This window comes from Squalius cephalus (assembly GCF_949319135.1).
Source record: "Squalius cephalus genome assembly, chromosome: 11".
Classification (NCBI taxonomy): Eukaryota; Metazoa; Chordata; class Actinopteri; order Cypriniformes; family Leuciscidae; genus Squalius; species Squalius cephalus.
The window spans coordinates 5,957,668-5,978,704 of NC_137132.1; the positions used below are offsets into that span (position 1 = coordinate 5,957,668).

At 40.2% G+C, this 21,037-nt stretch overlaps 1 protein-coding gene across 1 annotated transcript in view; it reads left to right on the forward strand.

Annotated features, from left to right (window-relative positions):
• Positions 1–268: 268 nt before the first annotated feature.
• Positions 269–21,037, forward strand: part of LOC307167525 (alpha-2-macroglobulin-like) — a 40,073-nt gene continuing 19,304 nt past the window's right edge. The window contains exons 1-15 of the mRNA XM_079886691.1: positions 269–416; positions 745–925; positions 1,032–1,188; positions 4,883–4,935; positions 5,048–5,068; positions 5,254–5,419; positions 13,169–13,253; positions 15,687–15,798; positions 15,917–16,067; positions 16,182–16,291; positions 16,384–16,554; positions 16,642–16,878; positions 16,986–17,198; positions 17,286–17,435; positions 17,678–17,791. Coding sequence (XP_079742817.1) covers positions 331–416; positions 745–925; positions 1,032–1,188; positions 4,883–4,935; positions 5,048–5,068; positions 5,254–5,419; positions 13,169–13,253; positions 15,687–15,798; positions 15,917–16,067; positions 16,182–16,291; positions 16,384–16,554; positions 16,642–16,878; positions 16,986–17,198; positions 17,286–17,435; positions 17,678–17,791 — 2,007 coding nt within the window. The 5' untranslated portion in view covers positions 269–330. The remainder of the gene's footprint in view (positions 417–744; positions 926–1,031; positions 1,189–4,882; positions 4,936–5,047; positions 5,069–5,253; positions 5,420–13,168; positions 13,254–15,686; positions 15,799–15,916; positions 16,068–16,181; positions 16,292–16,383; positions 16,555–16,641; positions 16,879–16,985; positions 17,199–17,285; positions 17,436–17,677; positions 17,792–21,037) is intronic.

Consider the following 21,037-nt stretch of genomic DNA (forward strand, 5'->3'; position numbering starts at 1 on the left):
CAGTCAAGTACCGTTCTCCAGGTTCTCTTTCCTGTTCTCATTGTAAAGCTGCTTTGAAACAAACTGTATTAAATAATAAATAAATAATAAATAAAGGTGACTTGACTTTTACTGCATGCTAGACTACTATTTTTAATATTTGTCGCAAATGTATTTTTAAGGCTTTAGTAGATCTAATTTAGCACATGTTTTTGAACTGCAGTGCCTTCATGGTTGAATCATTAATCAGATGATCAATACACATGTTTTGAAGGACCTCCTTTAGCCTGAGAGCCCCCTTTAAAAGAGACGGTCCAGTTCATCTCATGCCGTGGATGATCGCTCGTCATCATGGCTCTGAATATTGGCTGCTGTTGGAAAGGGCTTCTTCTGCTCTCTTTCCTCCTGATCTGTGTCAATGGACAAACATCAGGGCCGTAAGTTTTTAACATTTTTTGCTGAGGATAAATCATTAATATACCAATAGTCATTTTGTAAGTCTTGATGATTTCTCCTGTATTTATTTAACCGATCTGTGTTGCACAGTAGGGGTTTACTGTTTGAAAGACAACTTAAGGCACACGATTATTTATAATTACTGACAGTGTATTTTTAAGAGCAATATTGCTCTGAATAAACATACACTTTGCATATAATTGATCAATAGTAAATTAAATATATTTTTTTCCCTCCCAGTTTATGTTTTATTATTCTTATTATATCTAACCACTCAGGCAATATTGTATGATCATTTTCTCTGGACAGATATTTCATGGTGACGTTTCCCGCAGTGATTAAGTCGGGATCTGAGGCCAAACTGTGTGCAAGTCTTCTCAAGCCCAATGAAAGCCTTGTCATGAACATTCATCTGGTTCATGGTGTCCAGAGCACATTACTGCTGCAGGAGAAAGCTGAGGAAGAGTTTCATCGCTGCTTTAACTTCAAGGTCTGCCATCAAAACATGCACATAATGAATATTATCAAATATGTTTCATCATAATGCATCTAGTTTTTGTGGCAGGTTGTGAATACAGGGAATTATTTCTCATCAGGCTCCTCTGGTCAAGGCAGAATCAGTGCAGACGATGAAGGTTGAACTTCAGGGAGAGACTTTCAGGACGACTGAAGAGAGAAAAGTCATGTTCAAGCCTGACCATCCTCTGACTTTTATCCAGACTGATAAACCCATCTATACTCCAGGACAGACAGGTGAGCTGTGAATGTCTCAAAGGCTAAAGCTCAGTAAATAATGCTGGTGTCACTGACATCTAAACCCTGATCACAGCTGATGTAGCACATTTAAGTAAAGCACACTATGATCAGGCAACGAGCATAGGTCAAAGATTACAAATGTTGCACAAACCAGCAGATGGTAAAAGAGTATGAAGTAAACAGTTAAATGGATTTACAAACAAAAAGAGGAGCAAATGAAAAGATAAGAAAAGCAGATATTAAGGATGAGTAGCTTTGAATTCTAACAGCTTTGAAACACGAGAATGGTCATCTAGTGTGCATTTGAACAATCCCCTCACTTTCAAACATGTTCAGCCTAAATACTGTAATTACAAATATGATATCGATATTGATATCAGTATCTGTGTGACTTTAATTTATATGAAATCTATGGATACAATAGATTAGGGGTGTTCTTGGAGAGCCCACAGCAGAGTTTAGCTTTAACCCTAATTATTAAATGTACCTGATCAGGTCCTTCAAGGTTATTTGAAATCAACAGGGTTTGGACTAAACTCTGAAGTAGGGGTGTCCATGGTTAACCGATTAACCGATTAACCGTTAAAAATTGCGTAACCGAGTGAAACATTTTGCTCGGTTAAGTGGCATCAATGGCGTGCATTGAATTTAGTTGTAATACATTTTTGCAACACCAGAGACCGCTAGACCAGTTTTCTAATATGAAGCGGGCAAAGAAAGCGCGCGTCCGAGAGTGAAGGCTGTGCGCGAGCCAGAAACAAACATAGTATCCGCGCCACTGATCGCAGCACAATAATATCTGTCTGCAGAGCAGCAGAGCCACAGCTTTACCCCAGCAGTTTTACCCCGCGCACGCGCAGTTTCATCACAACAGTTTTACCCGCAAAGTCCGTTTACCAGTTACATTAACCCATACAATTTGTATTATGCATTTCCTAAACATGTACTTGCAAATCAAACACTTTATATGAACAAACTACTAATCTATAAAACACAATCGGTCTTCCGACCTTTTACTATTGTGTTGATATGCGCGAGGGAGAGAGCAATACAGCGCTCGAGTTGTTTGAAGAAGATGAGAGTGCGCGCGCGCGCGGCCGGGGCTCTCTCTCTCTGTTTGTTCTTATGCGCCCTGTCCACTGATCTAAATAATTAGTAGTTACGACGACTTATTTGTTCCCTCATTTTAATAAATCGTGGACACGTTGAACTAATTCCCTCCCTCATTTTGATTTAACGAATTACAACGTGTCCAAAAACAGTTTGATACTATTAATTAGTGAATGCTATTTTTTGTGAATTGGTGAATATTCAGGTGAATTATTTCGTGGCCACGAATTAATAATAATTATTAAACTGTTTTTGTTACCTGTGAAGATAGCTCTTCAGTGAAGGCCGACTATTCTCGTACAGCTTTTTATTCCTTTTTTGTGTGTGTGTGTGTGTGTGTGTGTGTGTGTGTGTGTGTGTGTGTGTGTGAATTGGTGAATATTCAGGTGAATTGTTTCGTGGCCACGAATTAATAATACCTCAGCACGTTTTACAAGACCCTTCTCGATCGCAGCGGCAACGAGCACTTTGATCACTTGATTTAAAAAACAAAACATTTCAGCGCTAGATCGCCTAAAAAAAAAAAAAAACGAACGAAATGAATGCTCTGCTAGTTAACTGGAGATGTTTTGTTTATTTGTATTGGTATTCGTGCCGCGAGATGTTTCAAAAGTGGTGGGGACAATATCGACCTTAGAAAATAGTGGTGGGGACATGTCCCACCCGCAAATTACGCCTATCTCGGGGTTGCGGCGCGCACGCACACTATGGTTAACCGAGTATTAACCGCTAAGGGCCTCGGTTAACGGTTAATGAAAAACTTGAAAACGTGCAGCCCTACTCTGAAGCCCTCCAGGAGTTTGACACCCCTGATATAAATCGCAGTGTTGTATAAAGTACTAGAAAGCAATACTTGAGTAAAAGTACAAGTATCATACTAGAAAAAGACTTTGGTAGAAGTGAAAGTTACCTTTTAGAATATTACTTAAGTAAAAGTCTTAAAGTATCTGATATATACTGTACTTAAGTATCAAAAGTAATTTTCTGATATTTAATGTACTTAAGTAATTGAAGTAGAAGTAAAAGTAATTATTTTTTTTATTTTTTTTGCAAACGGTTAAAACTTTGATTGTGAACTTTATTGTGGCTTTATTGTGGGGTGGGTGGCTGGGGAAGTTGTTGGGATGTAAAAAAAAAAAATCTTGCATCACAATATGCAATATTGACTAATTTGGATAAATATTAGGTACACAAGATAGGCACTAATTTTTCTCAAGAAAAAAAATCTCACCTAATGCTGTAAACATACAGAGAGCCCTATCAGATATAAATATAATGCGTTTTTTATCATAATAACAACTTTATTTAATGATATAAGTAAAAATATAATAAATATGTAATATAGTACACATATTTAGCTAAATACTCTCTATAGCTCTTTTTTCTAGCCAACTAACGTGCTATCGCCTATCTTATGGTCATCAAATGGCTTTCCTGAGGTAAATGTTATGTGACATAATTGTTCTCCAGGTGTTTTACTGACCCTTTCCGCGGTTGAAAAACACTGATTGATCGATATTATGTATGATGAATATACATTTCGGTAAGTTGTACTGTTTCTTTTAACATTGTTCATTCGTGTTTATTTACTATTAGCTAGTATAGATGATCGGTTCACGTGCGCTAGGGATCTGTCAAGTCACATTTACAAGTTTGGCACGGTATTTATTGTTTGAATTTCATAATAAAAAGCTGAGATTTTTTTTCTATCATAACTAACCTGCTCTGTCTAGTCTGTCGGTCTCCGTGTCCTCTTTGCTTCGCGATTTTTCTGTGCGAGAGAAAATGGATGTGTGGCGTGAAAGCGTGTGAAAAGTGTCATTTGCGTGTGTCTCACGGTGAATGCATGAGAGTTGGCAGCTCTGCGTCAGGGTGGTCGTCTACGATAATGGGAGGTCCTCCAGTAGGTGCTTGTGCTTCCATGGCGGTTTCATTTGTGCTTCCTCCTCCTTTGGCATGGCAACAAACAACCATTACGCTGAAATAGAGCGCGCGCCGTGCGGAGCGTGCGTAATGCAATCTAGGAGCAGTGATTCGCCAAACCTCCCTTATTGCAGTCGCACACATTTCTTCTGATTTTATTTTGTAGTAACGAGTAACGAAGATGCTTTGTGGAAATATATCGGAGTAAAAGTATACATTTTATCTAGGAAATGTAGTGGAGTAAAAGTGAAAGTTGAAATAAATTTAAATAGCGAAGTAAAGTACAGATATGTGAAATTTCTACTTGAGTACAGTAACGAAATATTTGTACTCCGTTACATTACAACACTGATAAATCGTTACATGTAATAAACCTCATAGCTGTCTGGGATAGGCCTACTTGATTCTACCTGGTCAGCTGGAGCAAATTGTCAGATATTTTTGTAACATTATGGCTAAAACAGGCAGCTGTGACAGCTAAATACACATTCACCCAGCAGCAGAATACAGTTGTCAGCCCAGTATTTGAAACTTAATACGGTTCACACACAGTTTGGTCATTTACAGGAGAGAAATATGACTGGAAGAAATTGTCCCTTACATAAGAGCTGAAGACATCAAAAGTGAAGATTTTTTAATACACATTTCTATTTTACAGTGAACTTCAGAGTTGTTACCATGGATACAAACTTTGCACCCCTTGATCAGCAGGTCTGATGTGTTTATCTGGCATCTTTATTTTCTCTTGCACTGTTGAATACACATTTAATAAATAAAATAATTTTTGTCTTATAATCTTAAATTACTATTTGCTCTTTCACAGTATAGTACAGTGGTTCTTGAGGTAAGAACACAAAACCTTCTGTGCAGTCATAACAAAAAATTTAAATCTGATTAAAACTAGAAATTCAGTTATATTTGCAATTATTGTATTTTCAGTAGCGTAATTATATATTTCTTCATTGATAGGCAGGATATGTGTAGCTGACTGTCACAAAATATCTGCACTGTGTCTTTGCTATTAAACAGGACAGTGAAGGTAACTGGATTGGCCAATGGACAAATGTTTCTTCAACAAGGTGGATTTTGCAGCGTTCTTATGAATTAAACCCAGAGGCCCGTCAAGGCATGTACAAACTGAAGGCTTTTATTGGTGACAGGGTTATCTCACGTGATTTTGAAGTGAAACAATATGGTAAGTCATAAAAACGACTTATGACGGTAACCTTGGTTCCCTGAAGAGGGAACAATACGCTGTGTCATAAGTTATGACACTATGGGAACGTCTGCGTGATTGCGTCTTGAAGCACGTGTGAAATCAGTCCAATGGTGTGGCGGAACGTCATGGGGGGGGGGGGGGGGACGTCACAACCAGGAAGGTATTAAAGCACTCCTGAACCCAACAATGTCAGCTTCTGATAGGCTGAAGTAAGTCATGAAGTAAGTAAGTGAAGTGAAATAAGTTATGGCGGAGCAATGCAGCATCTCGTTCCCTCTTCAGGGAACCGAAGCATTCCCTTTCAAGGGAACTGACGTTGCGTTGTAAGTTACAGTACTATGGGAACGTTAATACCTACTATGCCATACTGACCAGTGCTTGTCTAGTGTGAATAATATCTGGAGCCAGGCCCGGGGTGGGTAATCGGGAGAATCGGGAGAATTCCCGGTGGGCCGCTTCACTTTTGGGCCGGTCGAGGATTTTTTTTTCCACATTTGTCACGTTAGTTACATTAGGCTACACACGTTCCGCATTCTGACACAGCAGCGCGCAGCCTCTGCATGGGTTGTACCATGAGAGCCAGTCCCTCGCTGAAAATGAGGCCATGATGACTACAGGGACAGGTAGAGAGGATACCAGAGTAAACAATATGAATTAAAGTTATTTAACCCTCAGGTTGTGTTCAAAACCCTATAACACCTTTTGTGTTCCCAGTCAAAAATGACCGTCCTACAAAAAATAGCTTATAAATCACTTGTTATGCTATATAATCACCCAATATTGGATTCAATCTTCAACAAATTTGTAAATATTACATAAAATATGAAAAAATTTGCACTGTTGACCACACTAGTCTACTTTAATTTTCACCAGGAAATTTGTTTTGAAAACCTTTTATTTTGTACAAAATGGCACATAGTCACACTTGCGGTGTTCCCGGTCAAAAATGACCTGTCTACAAAAAATAGCTTAAAAATGTCTCATTATACTATATTATAACCCAATATTGGATTCAATCTTTTTGTCAACTTGTTTTCTTTTAATTAGGACTGGTTTTATATTTCTGTTTGCATCTGATTAATCATAGGCCTCATTTATCTGAGAGTAGGTATCACGTTTTTTGATTAAAAAAGCATTATTTTTGAATATTTTTGAATACAAATAAATCTGTAAACATTAGTTCAATATGCCTATTTGTGGAAGAGTGGGATACATTTCAAATGCTTTCTTTCTTTCTTTCTTTCTTTCTTTCTTTCTTTCTTTCTGCTTTTGTTAATTTATCAACCTCTCCTTGTGGAATAGTGGAATATTTTTTGTTAACTTCTCAGCTTAAGTGAATTATTATTTAACCTTTACATTATTTGTTGAACCATGGTATTAATAAAAACTACATAATAGTAAGAGCTGAACTGTTGCTTCATTTATCCAGTTTGGAAAAAGTGCTAATTTGGAATTCCACCATAGAAAAAGAGAGCCGGTCTTGGGCCTGAAACTCCCGGGCTGAAAAGTGGCCCCACTCCGGCCCTGTCTGGAGCACAACTAAGACTGAAGCACCTGGAAGCCAGGGGTGGTGCCCAGGTTAAGGTCATAGAACCTGACGAATGTGTGCGGAGAGGACCAGCCCGCTGCAACACAAACATCATGAAGAGAGGCCCCAGAGTACAAGGCTTTAAAAGCTGCCACACTCCTAGTAGAATGGGCCCGGACAGCTAAGAGAGAAGGCTGACCGGCCAATTCATAAGCAAGAGAGATAACCTCGACAACTCACTTACTCATTCTCTGCTTAGATGCTGGGTACGCCTTTCTGGGCGACCCAAAGCATTCAAAGAGTTGATCAGATTTATGCCACACGGCAGCTCTGTGAACGTCAGCATCAAGCGCCCTAACCAGGCAAAGCACTTTTAATTTCTCCTGGTCTGGGCGTAGGACAGAAGGCCTGCAGCACTACAGATCTGGCCACGTTAGTGAGGACCTTAGGAATATAGCCCAACCTAGGGTGAAAAAAAGCCTTTACCATTGTAACGGATGTGCAAGAATCATGATTCTGTTCTCCCTGCACACAAAACTCCTGAAGCCTTGTCATTATAAATTTTGGGAGAACTTTTAACGTTTAACCTGTAAATGTAACTCATAGCCCCAGAGCCGCTAGGTCTGCGCTGGTGGCAACTTTTACAGCTCTCCCGACACCTATTGCATCTCAGAGACACTCCAGAACCTGAAACCAACATTCTTCTTCCCCTGTGGGGAGCTTCAAAGAGATGACCAGAGAGATAACGAAACTCTCTATAGACATTCCATACACCCACACACAAAGAAACATCATTTGTATGTAACCTAGGATAGAAAATATCCTTTTAATATATGTACCTTCCTATATGCATGTTTGGTTAGCCCTTTCATGCCATGGTCATGATTTTCTGATTTGTAACTTGGAAGTGTTTCTCCTAGTTAATGTCTCAAATAGAATCATGGTCTTGTAACCCGACCTCCCCTTTCTAGAGGATAACACTTTACAACCCCCGGGAGACTGAGAAATCACACACATTCCAACACACACATTAACACACACACACACACACAAACACCATCCATGGAACTTTTCAGAGAAAAGTACCTCTAAATGTTTTAAATCTATTCCTTTTTGTGCTTAGATGTCTTCCCATATCAAATTGGAGTATCTGCAATTTTATCGTGTGTTAATCAAACTTTAAATGTGTGTAATTCTGCATATGAATAGAACTTTGTTTCTTCTACCTTTACCTGCCATTCTTGGTATCTGTTTAACCGTCTTGTTTTGACTGAACCACTCATACATAGGAGATTACAGTAAAATGTATTGTTCTGTGTGTACAATCTTCCTGGTTAGAAATGACGAAATTTTATACAATCATCAACTATGCAAATAAGTTCTCCTGACAAGACTCTTCCCGCCCGAGATGCTCTAAGATGATTGGTCCGCGGACGCAAAGTAGGCGTACATTAAGTCTTTCCTTAAGAAGACCGACCTAGAGTTCTTCGGGGAGCACTTTTTACGAACCCTCTACGTTCAGTGAGAGAAGATCCATGGCTCCCTTTTGTTCTCCGTTTCTCTTTTCTTTTCTTGAAGTCTTTTCTTTATTTTCGTCTTCGGACTCTACCTACGTTCAGTGAACGTAGCCGGCAACTCCAACTCCCGCGACCGCGCTCAGCTCCTCTTCCTTAAGGATGCACGCACGGGCACTTTTTCTGTGAGAGGTTTTCAAGATCCATGGCTCCTTCGGGAGCTTTTCTCCGTTTCTCTTTTATTTTTCTTTAAGTCTTTTCTTTATTTTCGTCTTCGGACTCTCCCTACGTTCAGTGAAGCGAACGTAGCCAGCAACTTCAACTCAAAGAAAAGGACTCTGTTGAAATTCCCGCAGCTCAGCTCCTCTTCCTTAAGGAAGCACGCACGAGCACTTCGTCTGAGAGAACTTCTGGTTCCATGGCTCCTGAGGGAATTCCCATCTTCGTTTTTCTTTTCTTTACTAAGTTTTATTTTCATATTCGCCTCTCCCTCCACGAGGGAGATGAACTCTGAATTGTTTCGTTGGTAACGTCACGTTCGGTGAACCTTTAAATCTTCCTGCGATTCTGCTTGCCCCAAAAGACACGATGGAACACGTACGCTGCTCTTAAGGACACACGCACGAGCACGACTCTGCGTTCTTCAGCAACAAAGAGAACCATTTTGCAAGTATAGTTTTATGGAACTTTTAATGTGATTTGATTTCTTGTTGTCTCTCTCAAAGGTTACCTGGTCTGTGATCTCTCTCGGATCGCACATTTTGCTTTCACTTTCTTTCGCTCACCCTTTCATCCTCTCTCTCTCATCTGCTATCCGTTTTGTCTTGTATTGTGTTTACTGTTTGTATTGTTATATGCATACTCGTGTAAATTGTAGAATTTGTATTTCTTAGTTCGATGTAGTAATTAGTTCAATTATTAAAACCATTATATGCTTGATTGTTTCTGTCTAAAATGCTCATATAACCAGATCAATGAGATGTTTCTATCTTAAGCTACAAAGCTGATTTGTTACTTTTCAGTAACCTAAATTTTATAAGGTCAGGAGAATAGTTTCACGGCCAGAAACTGTTCTTCCTGAAATTATAAGAAGTGGTAACTTTAGTGAGAAGTTGATAAGTTAATCTTACGGCCGTTTGCGGGACAAACCACTGTTTGATAATTACATTAATTTCCATTAAGGGTTATTTCATATAATGATCTGAAGTAGCCTATTGATATCTGAATGAGGAATTATAATTCGTTGTGATTGGTTATTCATATAGACAATCAATCTATTTTCAGTTTCGATAATTTAATGTAACTGTAATATGCAATATATATATTAATCATATTCCTGATTAATTGTTAAAATTCCCTACATATAATTATCAATGTTAATGTACTACCCAGTGTGCTTACACCATGCCATGGGCAAAAATGCAAACCCGAAGTGGAAAACGAAATGGCTTGTAGATCTCCAATCCTCTTGAGAGAAGTAATGGCCAAAAGAAATAAAGCTTTCAAGGTCAGAAATTTTCCTGAAACCTCCTTGACAGGCTCAAAGGGAGCAGCCGAATATAGCTGACTCTATGACTCAAACCCACAACTTTCCTCTGGACGGGGGTTAAATATTTAGCCCCAGCCTGACACAGAAGGTCCCTCCTGATCGGAATCTCCTTAAGGGAGCCATAGAGGAGGAATATCAAGTCTAAAAACCAGATGTGAGTTGGCCAAAGAGGTGCCACCAACATTAGATGGGCACCCTCCCGGCAAACTCTCTCCATAACTCCCGGGAGCAGAGTGTCCGGGGGAAATGCATACAGGCATAATGGTATTCAACACTAGTGGGGCTGGATGAGTCAGACAGAACCAAAGCGGACAGTGTGTCATTCTTGAGACACTAATATGTCCTCTTCCACTTCTCTTCCTCCTTCATAGAAGACCCACCACCTCGGGGTAAAGTCTCCATTCCTTGGGCCTCAGCCCTTGTCTCAACCTAAGCGACCACCGATGTGTTGTCTAAATGGACAAGAACATGTCCCCCGTAGATCAGAAAACACACTTCCACAGACCCTGGGATGAGTGGCCCTCCAGGACTGCTCCCCAACACGTGAGAGAAGCATCCGTCATTAACATCACGTCGATGTAATTCAACACGCGAATGCCCTGGAGTCGCAGAGGAGCCAGTGCAACATTCACGCCTTTCTTGAAAGTGCAAGCTGACAGTGCTAGCCAAAAGGAATAACCCTGTACTGGAACACTTTGCCCCCTAAAGCAAACCTGAGGAACTTCCTGTGGTTTTGAAGGATGGATATGTGGAAGTATGCATTTTTGAGGTCTATCATAACAAACCAGTCCTCTGTACTGATTATAGTCACGATTTGCTTTAAAGTTAACATTTTGAACTTTAGCTTTTGGCCGCACGATTTACATGGTGCAAATAAATCGGACATTCTTTTTTGGAACAATGAAATACCGGCTGTAAAATCCGAATTCTGGTGGGGAACACGTTCTATGGCCCCCTTCCCTAAGAAAGTTCCCACATCTTGTTCCATAACCAGAGACTTCTCTGGACCCACCACAGTGGGCAGAACCCTGTGAAAGCGAGGAGAACGAGAACAAAACTGAATTCTGTACTACATTTCTCTACGTTCCCAGATGTACACTGGGATACTGACTAGTTGGGTTGGCAGAGCGGCCCCCTGAGGGCACTGGAGAGAAGTGGGCACCGTAAGATGAGGTGTGAACCACTTCTCCTCGAATGGGCCAGCCCTCAGAGGTCTGACACTGGCGTTAGAACCTCTTAGCTGAAGCGTAATGATGACATTCCTCAGATCCGTTTTATCTTTGCCAGGTTGAGGCTTTGAGTGCTTACCCTGCCCCCATTCTTTCTGCGGCGGGGCACGAGAAACAACACTTTCTGTTTTTGTTGCGCCCTGTACGAAGAGCTTGAGTGTGCCTGGGGCTACTTCCGCCCAGCAGCCTTTTGAGACCTTTGATCAACAAGGGAAGACCTGCTGGAATGCCACCACCTGCTTTTTAGCCTTCTGGAACCTCTCGACTACTGAATTAATGGAGTCGCCAAAGAGTCCCACAGGAGAAAGCGGGGCATCCAACAGATATACTTGTCACTTTCTTTAATGTTAGATTAAGCCACAAATGTCTCTCTGAGGCTTCCAGAGCTGCCATAGTATGGCCAATAGCTCTGGCCCTCTCCTTGGTAGCCCGTAGAACCAGATCAGTGGCTTGAGTAAAGCCTCTCCCCCTCATCAAAGTCTTTAAGCAGGTCGGTCTGTTATGCCTGCAAAATGCCCATAGTATGCAGACGTGCATCAGACTGACCTGCTGCTGCATAAGCCTAGGTCGGGGCCTTGAGGGATGATGCTGAATCAGGGGAAAGATCGCTCAAAAGCGCTTGTTGGAGGGCCCCACAAAAACCACCGTGCCAGGTTGTGCCGATAGACGATGCTCAGTTGATAGACGCACTGCGCTGATGCACCAATAGACAATGATCAGAAGAGGTTTTCCCCGAAAATTTTTAAAGCGCATCACCCCATTACCAAAGAGCTGCGAGGAAAATAAAAGATTAGTTAGATTAGCTTACTCCTCATTTAAAAAACAACTTGATTAAAACGAAATACTTCTCTTCTAATTTTTTCACTACTTATGGGCCACAAGAGAAATATTAAGAAAATAAATTAAGACAGTTAGCCTAGGCCTATATACCATTATCAGCACGCTGAAGTAGATTCAGCTCTCCTCGTCTCTGAAAGAATATGAACCGTTAATGCAGTGTCAAATGTTTTTGCTTTCACTTTCTGTAGTAATTAATTGACTGGGGTTTGAGACTTCTTCACCACCATAACTCTAGAGCAAAGTATGCACATTGCTTGTGTGATAACCACTGACTCACCTTCATGGTTTAAAATGTAAATATTTCCAATACTGTGCAAAAATTCGCTTTATCAATAATTGTTTATAAAAAAAAATGATTGACAGAGATTTAGATCTTGCACACGTCATTCCTCGTGATAAAATCAATCAATTAAATAATTAAATAAATGAGTAGCTAAATAAACAAGTACTAAATCCCCCCCCCCCCCCCCCCCAAAAAAAGTCCTACTTCTCTGCTGGCCAATTGATATTTTATTTTGACACAGCACGAGTGATAACCTTCACTAGCTTTTTGTACCCAGGAGAGTGAAGTGGCGAATCTTCAGACTCTCCTGCATCGACTCTCAGTACACCAACCTCCTCAGAGGAAGATAACTGAAGCACCGGGCCCTCACTCGGGGTGGAAGAAACCCCAGAGCGGGCTTCCTGATCCTGAGAGAGGAAATATATATTGATATATAGGCACACAACCCCAAATATGACAGATAGAGTAACACAGACCGCTTGCTGAAGAAACAGAAGCTGACATTGTTTGGTTCAGGGGTGCTTTATACCTTCCAGGTCATGATGTCTCCCACCTATGACGTTCCGCCAAACCATTGGACTGATTTCACACGTGCTTCAAGATGCAATCACGCAGAGGTGTTCCCATAGTGTCGTAACTTATGACGCAGCACGAGTTCTCTTGAAAGGGAACAGACAATTTGTAGTTTTGCATGGGAAGAGTTTCAATAATATGTTTATATTTTAATTTTTAATATATAAATTGAGTACTAATAACTCTGATTTCTGCCTTCTGACTTCTAGTTTTGCCTAAGTTTGAAGTTACTCTAAAAATCCCAAATAAATTAAGTGTTGAAGAGGAGAAACTGAGAATTGAGGTTTGCGGAAAGTGAGTGGTTTCCTTCTTTTTTTTCTGCATTAAAAAAGCAAAGTGCTCTTCCATTCACACTTTCATTTAAAGGAGTCATAATGTTGTTTTAACTTTGGTACCCAATGCTCTATTATAGTCTTTCAGGCCCTTCTAAAAAAGAAAAGTGGAAAAAAAATAAACACAGAGCCCCTCAGACCCTTATTTCTAAAGGCATTATTGTCTCGCGAGATCTGATGCGATGTTTTGGCTGTCGTGGACGGTCATTATAATAATGCAAATGAGGGGCGCGTTGATTGGTTGCAGGAAGGAGGGGGGTTGACACCGCAGGTAACTTCAGCATCATTACAAACTGACATCATGGCGCAAGTTGTCAATGAACCCGACCTGGCCGCGACCTATGGGATTCAACCGTACATGTTTGAGCCGGACTCTGAACCAGAGCTGGAAAATGAAGATGTAGAGTCGATGGAAGGACGTCTACATCAAGATGTCTCTGAATGGTAAAGACAATCATTTTGACTGAGACATACATTAACATCAGTAACGAGCAAAAACGTGTGTTGCTATTTTCTCCCACATAAATTTACCTTTTATTTAATGTAGATTACATTAACGGAGGTGTAGTTTTTTTTTTTTATCAGCTTACAGTGGCTTTGAGATAGACGTTTACTATCATGTGGTGTTTTTGCCTTGTTTCACGTTGTGGTTATTTAGACATTCAATATTTTTCTTCTTTAGACATGCAACGTGATGTTATAAGTTACTTGCATTTAAACAGTTTTAGCCACTGAGCATGGACTCCTGTACCGTCACTACTGTAGATGCTAGTGTAAAACAAAGTGGAAAGATGTGGCTAGCATTCGTAGAGTCCATTCCCCGTGTTTACCTCGAAGGTAACGTTAACTTGCATACAATAGCCGCATTAGCAGTTAGCTGCTATTTGTTAACCACAGTAGAGCAATAAAAACACAGTCTTACCTTTTCAATTTCTGGCAAGTCCCTGATGGTTGGGATGGCACCTTTTCCCAAACGGAGCTTCGAGGCCAAGTTCGCCTGATTTTGCCCCAAATTTGTAAATGATTCCGGTGTAAAATGTTTAGCACACACACCTAACGATACGCCACTTGAAAGAGTTGTTGGGACAGCGTCATTAAAAATGAATTTCCTCCACTGTTCCCTGATAGTTTCGTCCGTTTTTGGTAGATAAAACACATTTGCATGTTGTTTGTGGCAGTCACCCACAGAGCATCTCAGGTGTAGGCTACACTCGGTTTCTCCATCTTTCTCGAGTCGACTTAACTGAATCTGAGGGGGAGAGGGGGAGAGGGGCGGGCTTCCCGTGGCATAGGTTTGCGGTGTCCATATTTGGTATATCCTCCCCCGTCTTGACGTCAAGAGGGGGAAGAAATCAAAATCTCGTTTTTTCGTGCGCGTGCACGTGGCCTATTTTACAAACCCTGAGGTAAACAAACGCTTCACTTAAATATCGGCTTCCCGGCCAGTGTACAATCATTATGCAATCATAACATACATTGATTCTTGTGGAAAAGTGAAATTTCTACATTATGACTCCTTTAATTGTTAAAGGAGAACTCCAGTCAATTTTAACATTGAGCTCATTTTTTTGTAAATTTGGAGTGCTGTCAGTACAGAGAACAACGACAAAAATCGGTGTTGCCTACACCGTGTTATCCTCTTTTTAAAATTTGCACCCTGTTGACTTCAATGGGGCAAGTTTTAAACCTGCTTTTAGCCTCTTAACATCCTTGATGTGTCATTACAAGTGCACAGCCATGTGATTGATTCCTTCAGAGTCAACACGCGGTGAATCTGACTGCAGTAGATGTGCAAGATATGAATAAAAAAGATACAATTTCAGCCAGCGCAAATACCTGTATTTACATCCTGTTTTCGGCTGAAGTCCACAGTAATCGATTGTCGAGTTCACGCGCATCGAGATCATGCGCCCGAACTCGACAATCGACTACTGTGGACTTCAGCCGAAAACAGGATGTAAATACAGGTATGTGCGCTGGCTGAAATTGTATATTTTTTATTCATATCTTGCACATCTACTGCAGTCAGATTCACCCGCGTTCACTCTGAAGGAATCACTCACATGGCTGTGCACTTGTAATGACACATCAAGGATGTTAAGAGGCTAAAAGCAGGTTTAAAACTTGCCCCATTGAAGTCAACAGGGTGCAAATTTTAAAAAGAGGATAACACGGTGTAGGCAACACCGATTTTTGTCGTTGTTCTCTGTACTGACAGCACTCTAAATTTACAAAAAAATTAGCTCAATGTTAAAATTGACCGGAGTTCTCCTTTAATTGTATTATTATTTTTTTAACTCTTGGGTCAGTTTCTTACTTTAACCCCCCATCCTAATATATTAGTTTCTTAACTCAACCCTGGGCTGTAGATCAGTTGCTTGTACCTTTTTCACAGATACACTTATGGACAGCCTGTACCTGGTAAATCACGGGTGAAAGTGTGCCATGTGTTACGGTCCCACGTTTTCTATTTTACAAATTCAGGGTGTTTAGAGGAAACCATTGAGGTATGTGAGTTGAAACACAGTACCTTATCTGTATCTTTAATACATTATCTTTAATACATTTATCTATGTATTAATTCTTCTGTTAATAGTTATGTTTGTGTTCATTCATTATAATTAGATAAAAAAGACAGGCTGTGCCATCCATACCTTAGATGCATCAGTCTTTTTTAACGTCACACTGGTAGAAGATCGTAGGTTCCACGGGTATCCACAGCGTGCGATGCAGAAGTTTCTTCATGTTGAGGCAATGGTTACAGAAGAAGGAACAGGTGAGCTGTTCAATTTGGTCAGATCTCTGTTACCTACATTTCTTATATTTCTCATTTTTGACATTTTACTTTTATTTGAATAAATATTTATGTAGGTGTTTTGACTATTTACAGAGATCACCATGACAAAATCTGATTATGTATCTCTCACTTATGAAATTGGTAAAGTCACATTTACTGACCTGCCCAAAACATATGAACACGGATCAGTTATTGAAGGAAAAGTAAGTCTAAAATCCGTTTGTCTCAGTTTAACACCATTGATATGTACGGAATTATTCCTGAATTGATTCCTTCAAAATCTTATTTTCAACAGATAAAACTCTCAAATTTCAAAGGTGCACCAATTCAAAGCAAAAAGGTTTATCTTATGGAGGGTCACACTTGGTCCACAAAACTGCTCCTAAATCTCATTACAGACAGCGATGGACTGGCCAACTTCTCTCTTAATACATCCAGTCATTCTAAAAGTGATATTGATCTAATAGTAAGATATTTTGTGTTCACTTAATTTTCTTTTGTATTGCATGAAGAGTTTAGTTACATGAGTTATTTCTGATTTTTTGTAATCTAGGCAAGTGTCTATCAAGAGGTCCGTGGTTTTGGACACGACGACACGCCTTACATCGTTGTTGATAAAAAAACAGTCAAGCTCTTCCAACCTGCCACTCCATACACCCCAACACAAAGTGAATTGATTATAGAGAATACTGAACAACCATTAAAGTGTGACTCTGAGTTTACTGTCACCATCAAGTATTATTTTGTTGGAGAGACAATTAAAAACTTCAAAACTGACATCGTCTATATGGTGAGAACATGTGCAGTATGTACATTATCACAGAGATGTTTTTGTTTAACAGTATTATTTGGCTGCACTAGTCAGTTTGTTATCAGAGTGTCATCTGTCTGTTTCAGGTCTTGTCCAGAGGAGTGATTGTTCATCATGGATACAAGAAGGTTGAAGTGAAGATTTCTGATGGAGCAAGGGGCTCAATGTCGTTCAAACTGTCTATTAGTCTAGATCTGGCTCCTGTTGTGCAGATTCTGGCGTACTGTGTTTTTCTCCCCAGTGAAAAGGTTGTGGCCAGTAGCAAAGATTTCAACATTGAAAAGTGTTTCAAAAACAAGGTGTGCATTGTAGCTTTAGAAATGAGCCTCTTTAAACTGTATTACTGACTCATTTCTAAAATAAATCCTATTCCCTGTATGTCACAGGTATCTCTGCAGTTTTCTCCTGCTAAAGCAGTTCCCGGTGAGAGAAACACTCTCCAGCTCTCAGCTCAGCCTGGTTCACTGTGTGGCCTCAGTGCTGTAGATAAGAGCGTCCTGATCCTGAAGTCAGGAGAACGTCTGGATGCTGACAAGGTCTCGATGCTTTAAGATTCAGTGTTGATTAAATGTCTCTTCATAGTGGGAATCTACAGTGTCAATCTAATGATAACAGACTTTACTTATTGCTGCTATTATCCATCAGCTGACATTTTGATCTCAGGAAATTTAGCATTAATCTTCATTCTTTCTCACCAAATTGGAAATAAAATTTTGTTGGAAATACATGTATTATTTAGAAATCATACTGATAGTGTGTGAACATGGTCCCGTCACAGATCTTCAACCTGCTGCCAGTGCAATCGGAGTCAGATTACCCTGAGACTGTTGAAGATGACGAGTGTTGGAATATGCGTTTGTGGAAATACTCAATCGCTTATGAATCCTTAAAGGTAACAGTTGGATTATATGTGTGGCAGTGCAGTAGATAATGATTGGGAGAGTATATACTGCACATGTGTAAGTAAATGCATAAAAAGCCTTCATGGTTATACTGAAATTTGAAAGTAATTTGTATTTTCATGACTTTTATTGTGGTTCATCATTGCCATTGTAATATAGTGAGTACAAGCTGTTTATGTTCGTACATTTTCTTCAATTCCTTTATAATATATATATATAGTAAAATGTAATTTTTCTAATACTTTTAAATACTGTTCGATTTCTTATTTGTGCTTTATGTTTAAAAAGAGTGTTATTTGCATTTATTAAATTAATTATTTTCGCTTGGCATACCAGCGTGATTACATCATCGCACACTTCAGTGGGTGGCGCACGCGCCCGTGATGTGCTTCATTCTGAGAGTAAATACACCAACAAAGGCCCTGTCCCAAATGGCACACTTCATGTGCACTTTCGGTCTTGTGGATTGAACTGCAGTGAGACTGTAGTGTGTCCCATTTGTAATTTTTAAATCTCAGAAGGGTGCTCGCGAGCGCCCCCATGTGGTTGATTTGCGCCCTTGATGCGCACTTTTGCCGCAGCAGACTTCTTCCCGAAAGTCAAAGCCAGGGGCGCAGATAGGATTTTTTAACTGGGGGGGACCAAGCTGTCAGCAAATGATTTAAACTCAATTCGTTATTTGCGTAATTTGGGCTTTAACTAGTGCTCAAGTAGTAACTTTGCATAATTTGGGCTAATGATTTGCATTAAAAAGCCATTGGGGGATTGTTATTTGAAATCATGGATAAACAACAATGACCAAAGGTAAACAAAAGCCTACCTGATCACCACTAGCAATGCATGATCAGACTGTAATTTGACTAGTATGCCAATCACCCACCAAAAACTTCATGTCTTCAGCAAAGTATGTTTTTTTTAAACATTTGCTTATCTCAGCATACAAAGTCTATCATTATGACGAAAAAAGCAAAGAACCTATGTGCAAATAATAATACTAATACTAATTGTTTGGTTTTTGAAAAAACAAGGTGATTTTTTTGTCTCTTTATCACCTTTATATGACATTTATACAGTAAATTTTTTTCAGTTCAGAAAATCACCGGCTCAGTTTAGAAATAGGGGCTGTTTACACTTGGCCACTTCATGCGTTTTCTATGTAAGGGATAATGTATAGAGAGGCGGTCGTTATAGCGAATAACAACCCCGACAGGCTGAACAGGACCCCGACGCGAAGCGGAGGGGTCTTGAATCAGCCTGAAGGGCTTGTTATTCGCTATAACGACCGCCTCTCTATACATTATCCCGCTTATTACATGGCTACCTACAAAATAAATAAATAATTTGACACGAATTATTGATTTAAAAAAGGAGTTTATTGATTTAAAAACGATTGTATTGCTTCCGCCAAAGAAAATAGTCCGTTCCGCGTCCATAGCAACGCGCTGTTTTTCATGGCAACGGTCTGTTATACTTCGCAGCGGTCTGTTATCAAGAAATAACAGACCGCATTCTACATTGGAATTCAGCCGAGCCATGTAATAAGATCGGATATCTATCCGATTGTGAAAAGACCAGGTGTAAATGCCCTCCGAAACGCATTCGAGACAGATTTGAATCCGAGCGCTCAAACCACTTCAGGAGGTCTGGGCCGCATCCCAGACGAAACTGAACAAACAAGTGTAATGTATGGTTGTTGAAACCATATATGTAAATTTTACTCCTCCCAAAAATGCTAAAAAATAAACGCGTGAGAGCGTGTTATAGGCTATATGTAATGTTATAGCCAAATATGCCGATGCTACTGGAACAGCATCGTCGCAGACGAGAAGCTGAACTCAAGCAAACGTGCAAACTATCGCAACTCAAAGTGAAAGTAAGTCACAGACGCTTAACACACAATCATCATCATTATAAGTAAAGAAACGAAATGATCTTACCAGGGCTGTTACTGCTCTCTCTTATTGCGGTCTTTAATTTAGAAATTTTAGCTGATGATCAATAAAATGCAGCTCATATTGGTTACTTTCGGTGACGTGCACTCCATTAAATATGCATAGGCCTATAGCGCGCCAAGCGCGGGAATTGAAGATCGGATTTATATCCGTTTTGCAAAAACACGTTTATGTATAGTGTATAGCCTACACATAATGTATAGCGAAAACACTGATTAATCCCGTTTTACCGATTTTTGTCGATTTTTACTGATCGCGTTTGGGATAGTGAGGGCGGGGGACGGATCGGGTCACTATGAATCTGGGGGGGTCATGTCCCCCCCGTCCCCAGTGCCATCTGCGCGCCTGGTCAAAGCGGCATTACGTCACGAAAGTGTGGACTCAGACCGCGAGTGCTTAGTGCTTTTTCCATTCAGGGGGGTAATCGAGCTCTCGAATTCCGTACCACCCCTGGGGGCCACCATTGGCTAACAAGCCATCACCTGCTGTTATCATTCCATTGACTCCCATTCATTTTGGCATCATTTTGACAGCGAATAACTTTACATCTGAGGTGTTTAAAGACTCCATTTGTCCATTATTTAATTCTAAAGAAATACGACAATGTATAAAAGGCTCCATTACCTTATATCTTACGTTATGGCCCCATAGAAGCAGTTTTTGTAAAAACAGGCTAATGATTGCGTCATAACCACACAACTCTCTGGAAATTACCATAGAGACAGGAGGAGAAGCTCGCAGTCAATCGGGGGACGTGGAGGCATAAAGTCTGATAAAGTCAAGGGAGAAGCCCATAGAGATTCATAAAGTTGCTCCTGCTCCTAGCTCATGGACAGCTAATACTCACGTTCTCCGTCTCTGCGAGATTCGGAAGGGAATTATTCAGATGTCGCTTGGCACAGCTACTAGAAGACTTACAACTGTCAGACAGGTTGCTCACGTCACATCTACGTCGTCAAGCTCAGTTTGAGTCTGCGCAGTACGCTTGGCAATCAGGAAGTGAGTGCTTCTAATTTGCTTCACTTTTCTCTGTTGAAACCTGGGGTCGCTGTGTCCAGTTTATATACTGTCTATGGTTCCATTTGGGAGAGGGCCTAACTTTATTTACTAGGAGCGCTGTAGCCCCTGACTGAAAATGTTAGGAGCGCAAGCAGAAAATTTAGGGGCACACCTTAAATCAGCTTGCAATGAAATTATTAAAATTTCCCCCCAAATAACTGTAATCCTTATACTCCTTTTGAGTAACTCCTTATACTCCTTTTGGTTTTGAGTATAAACATTGTT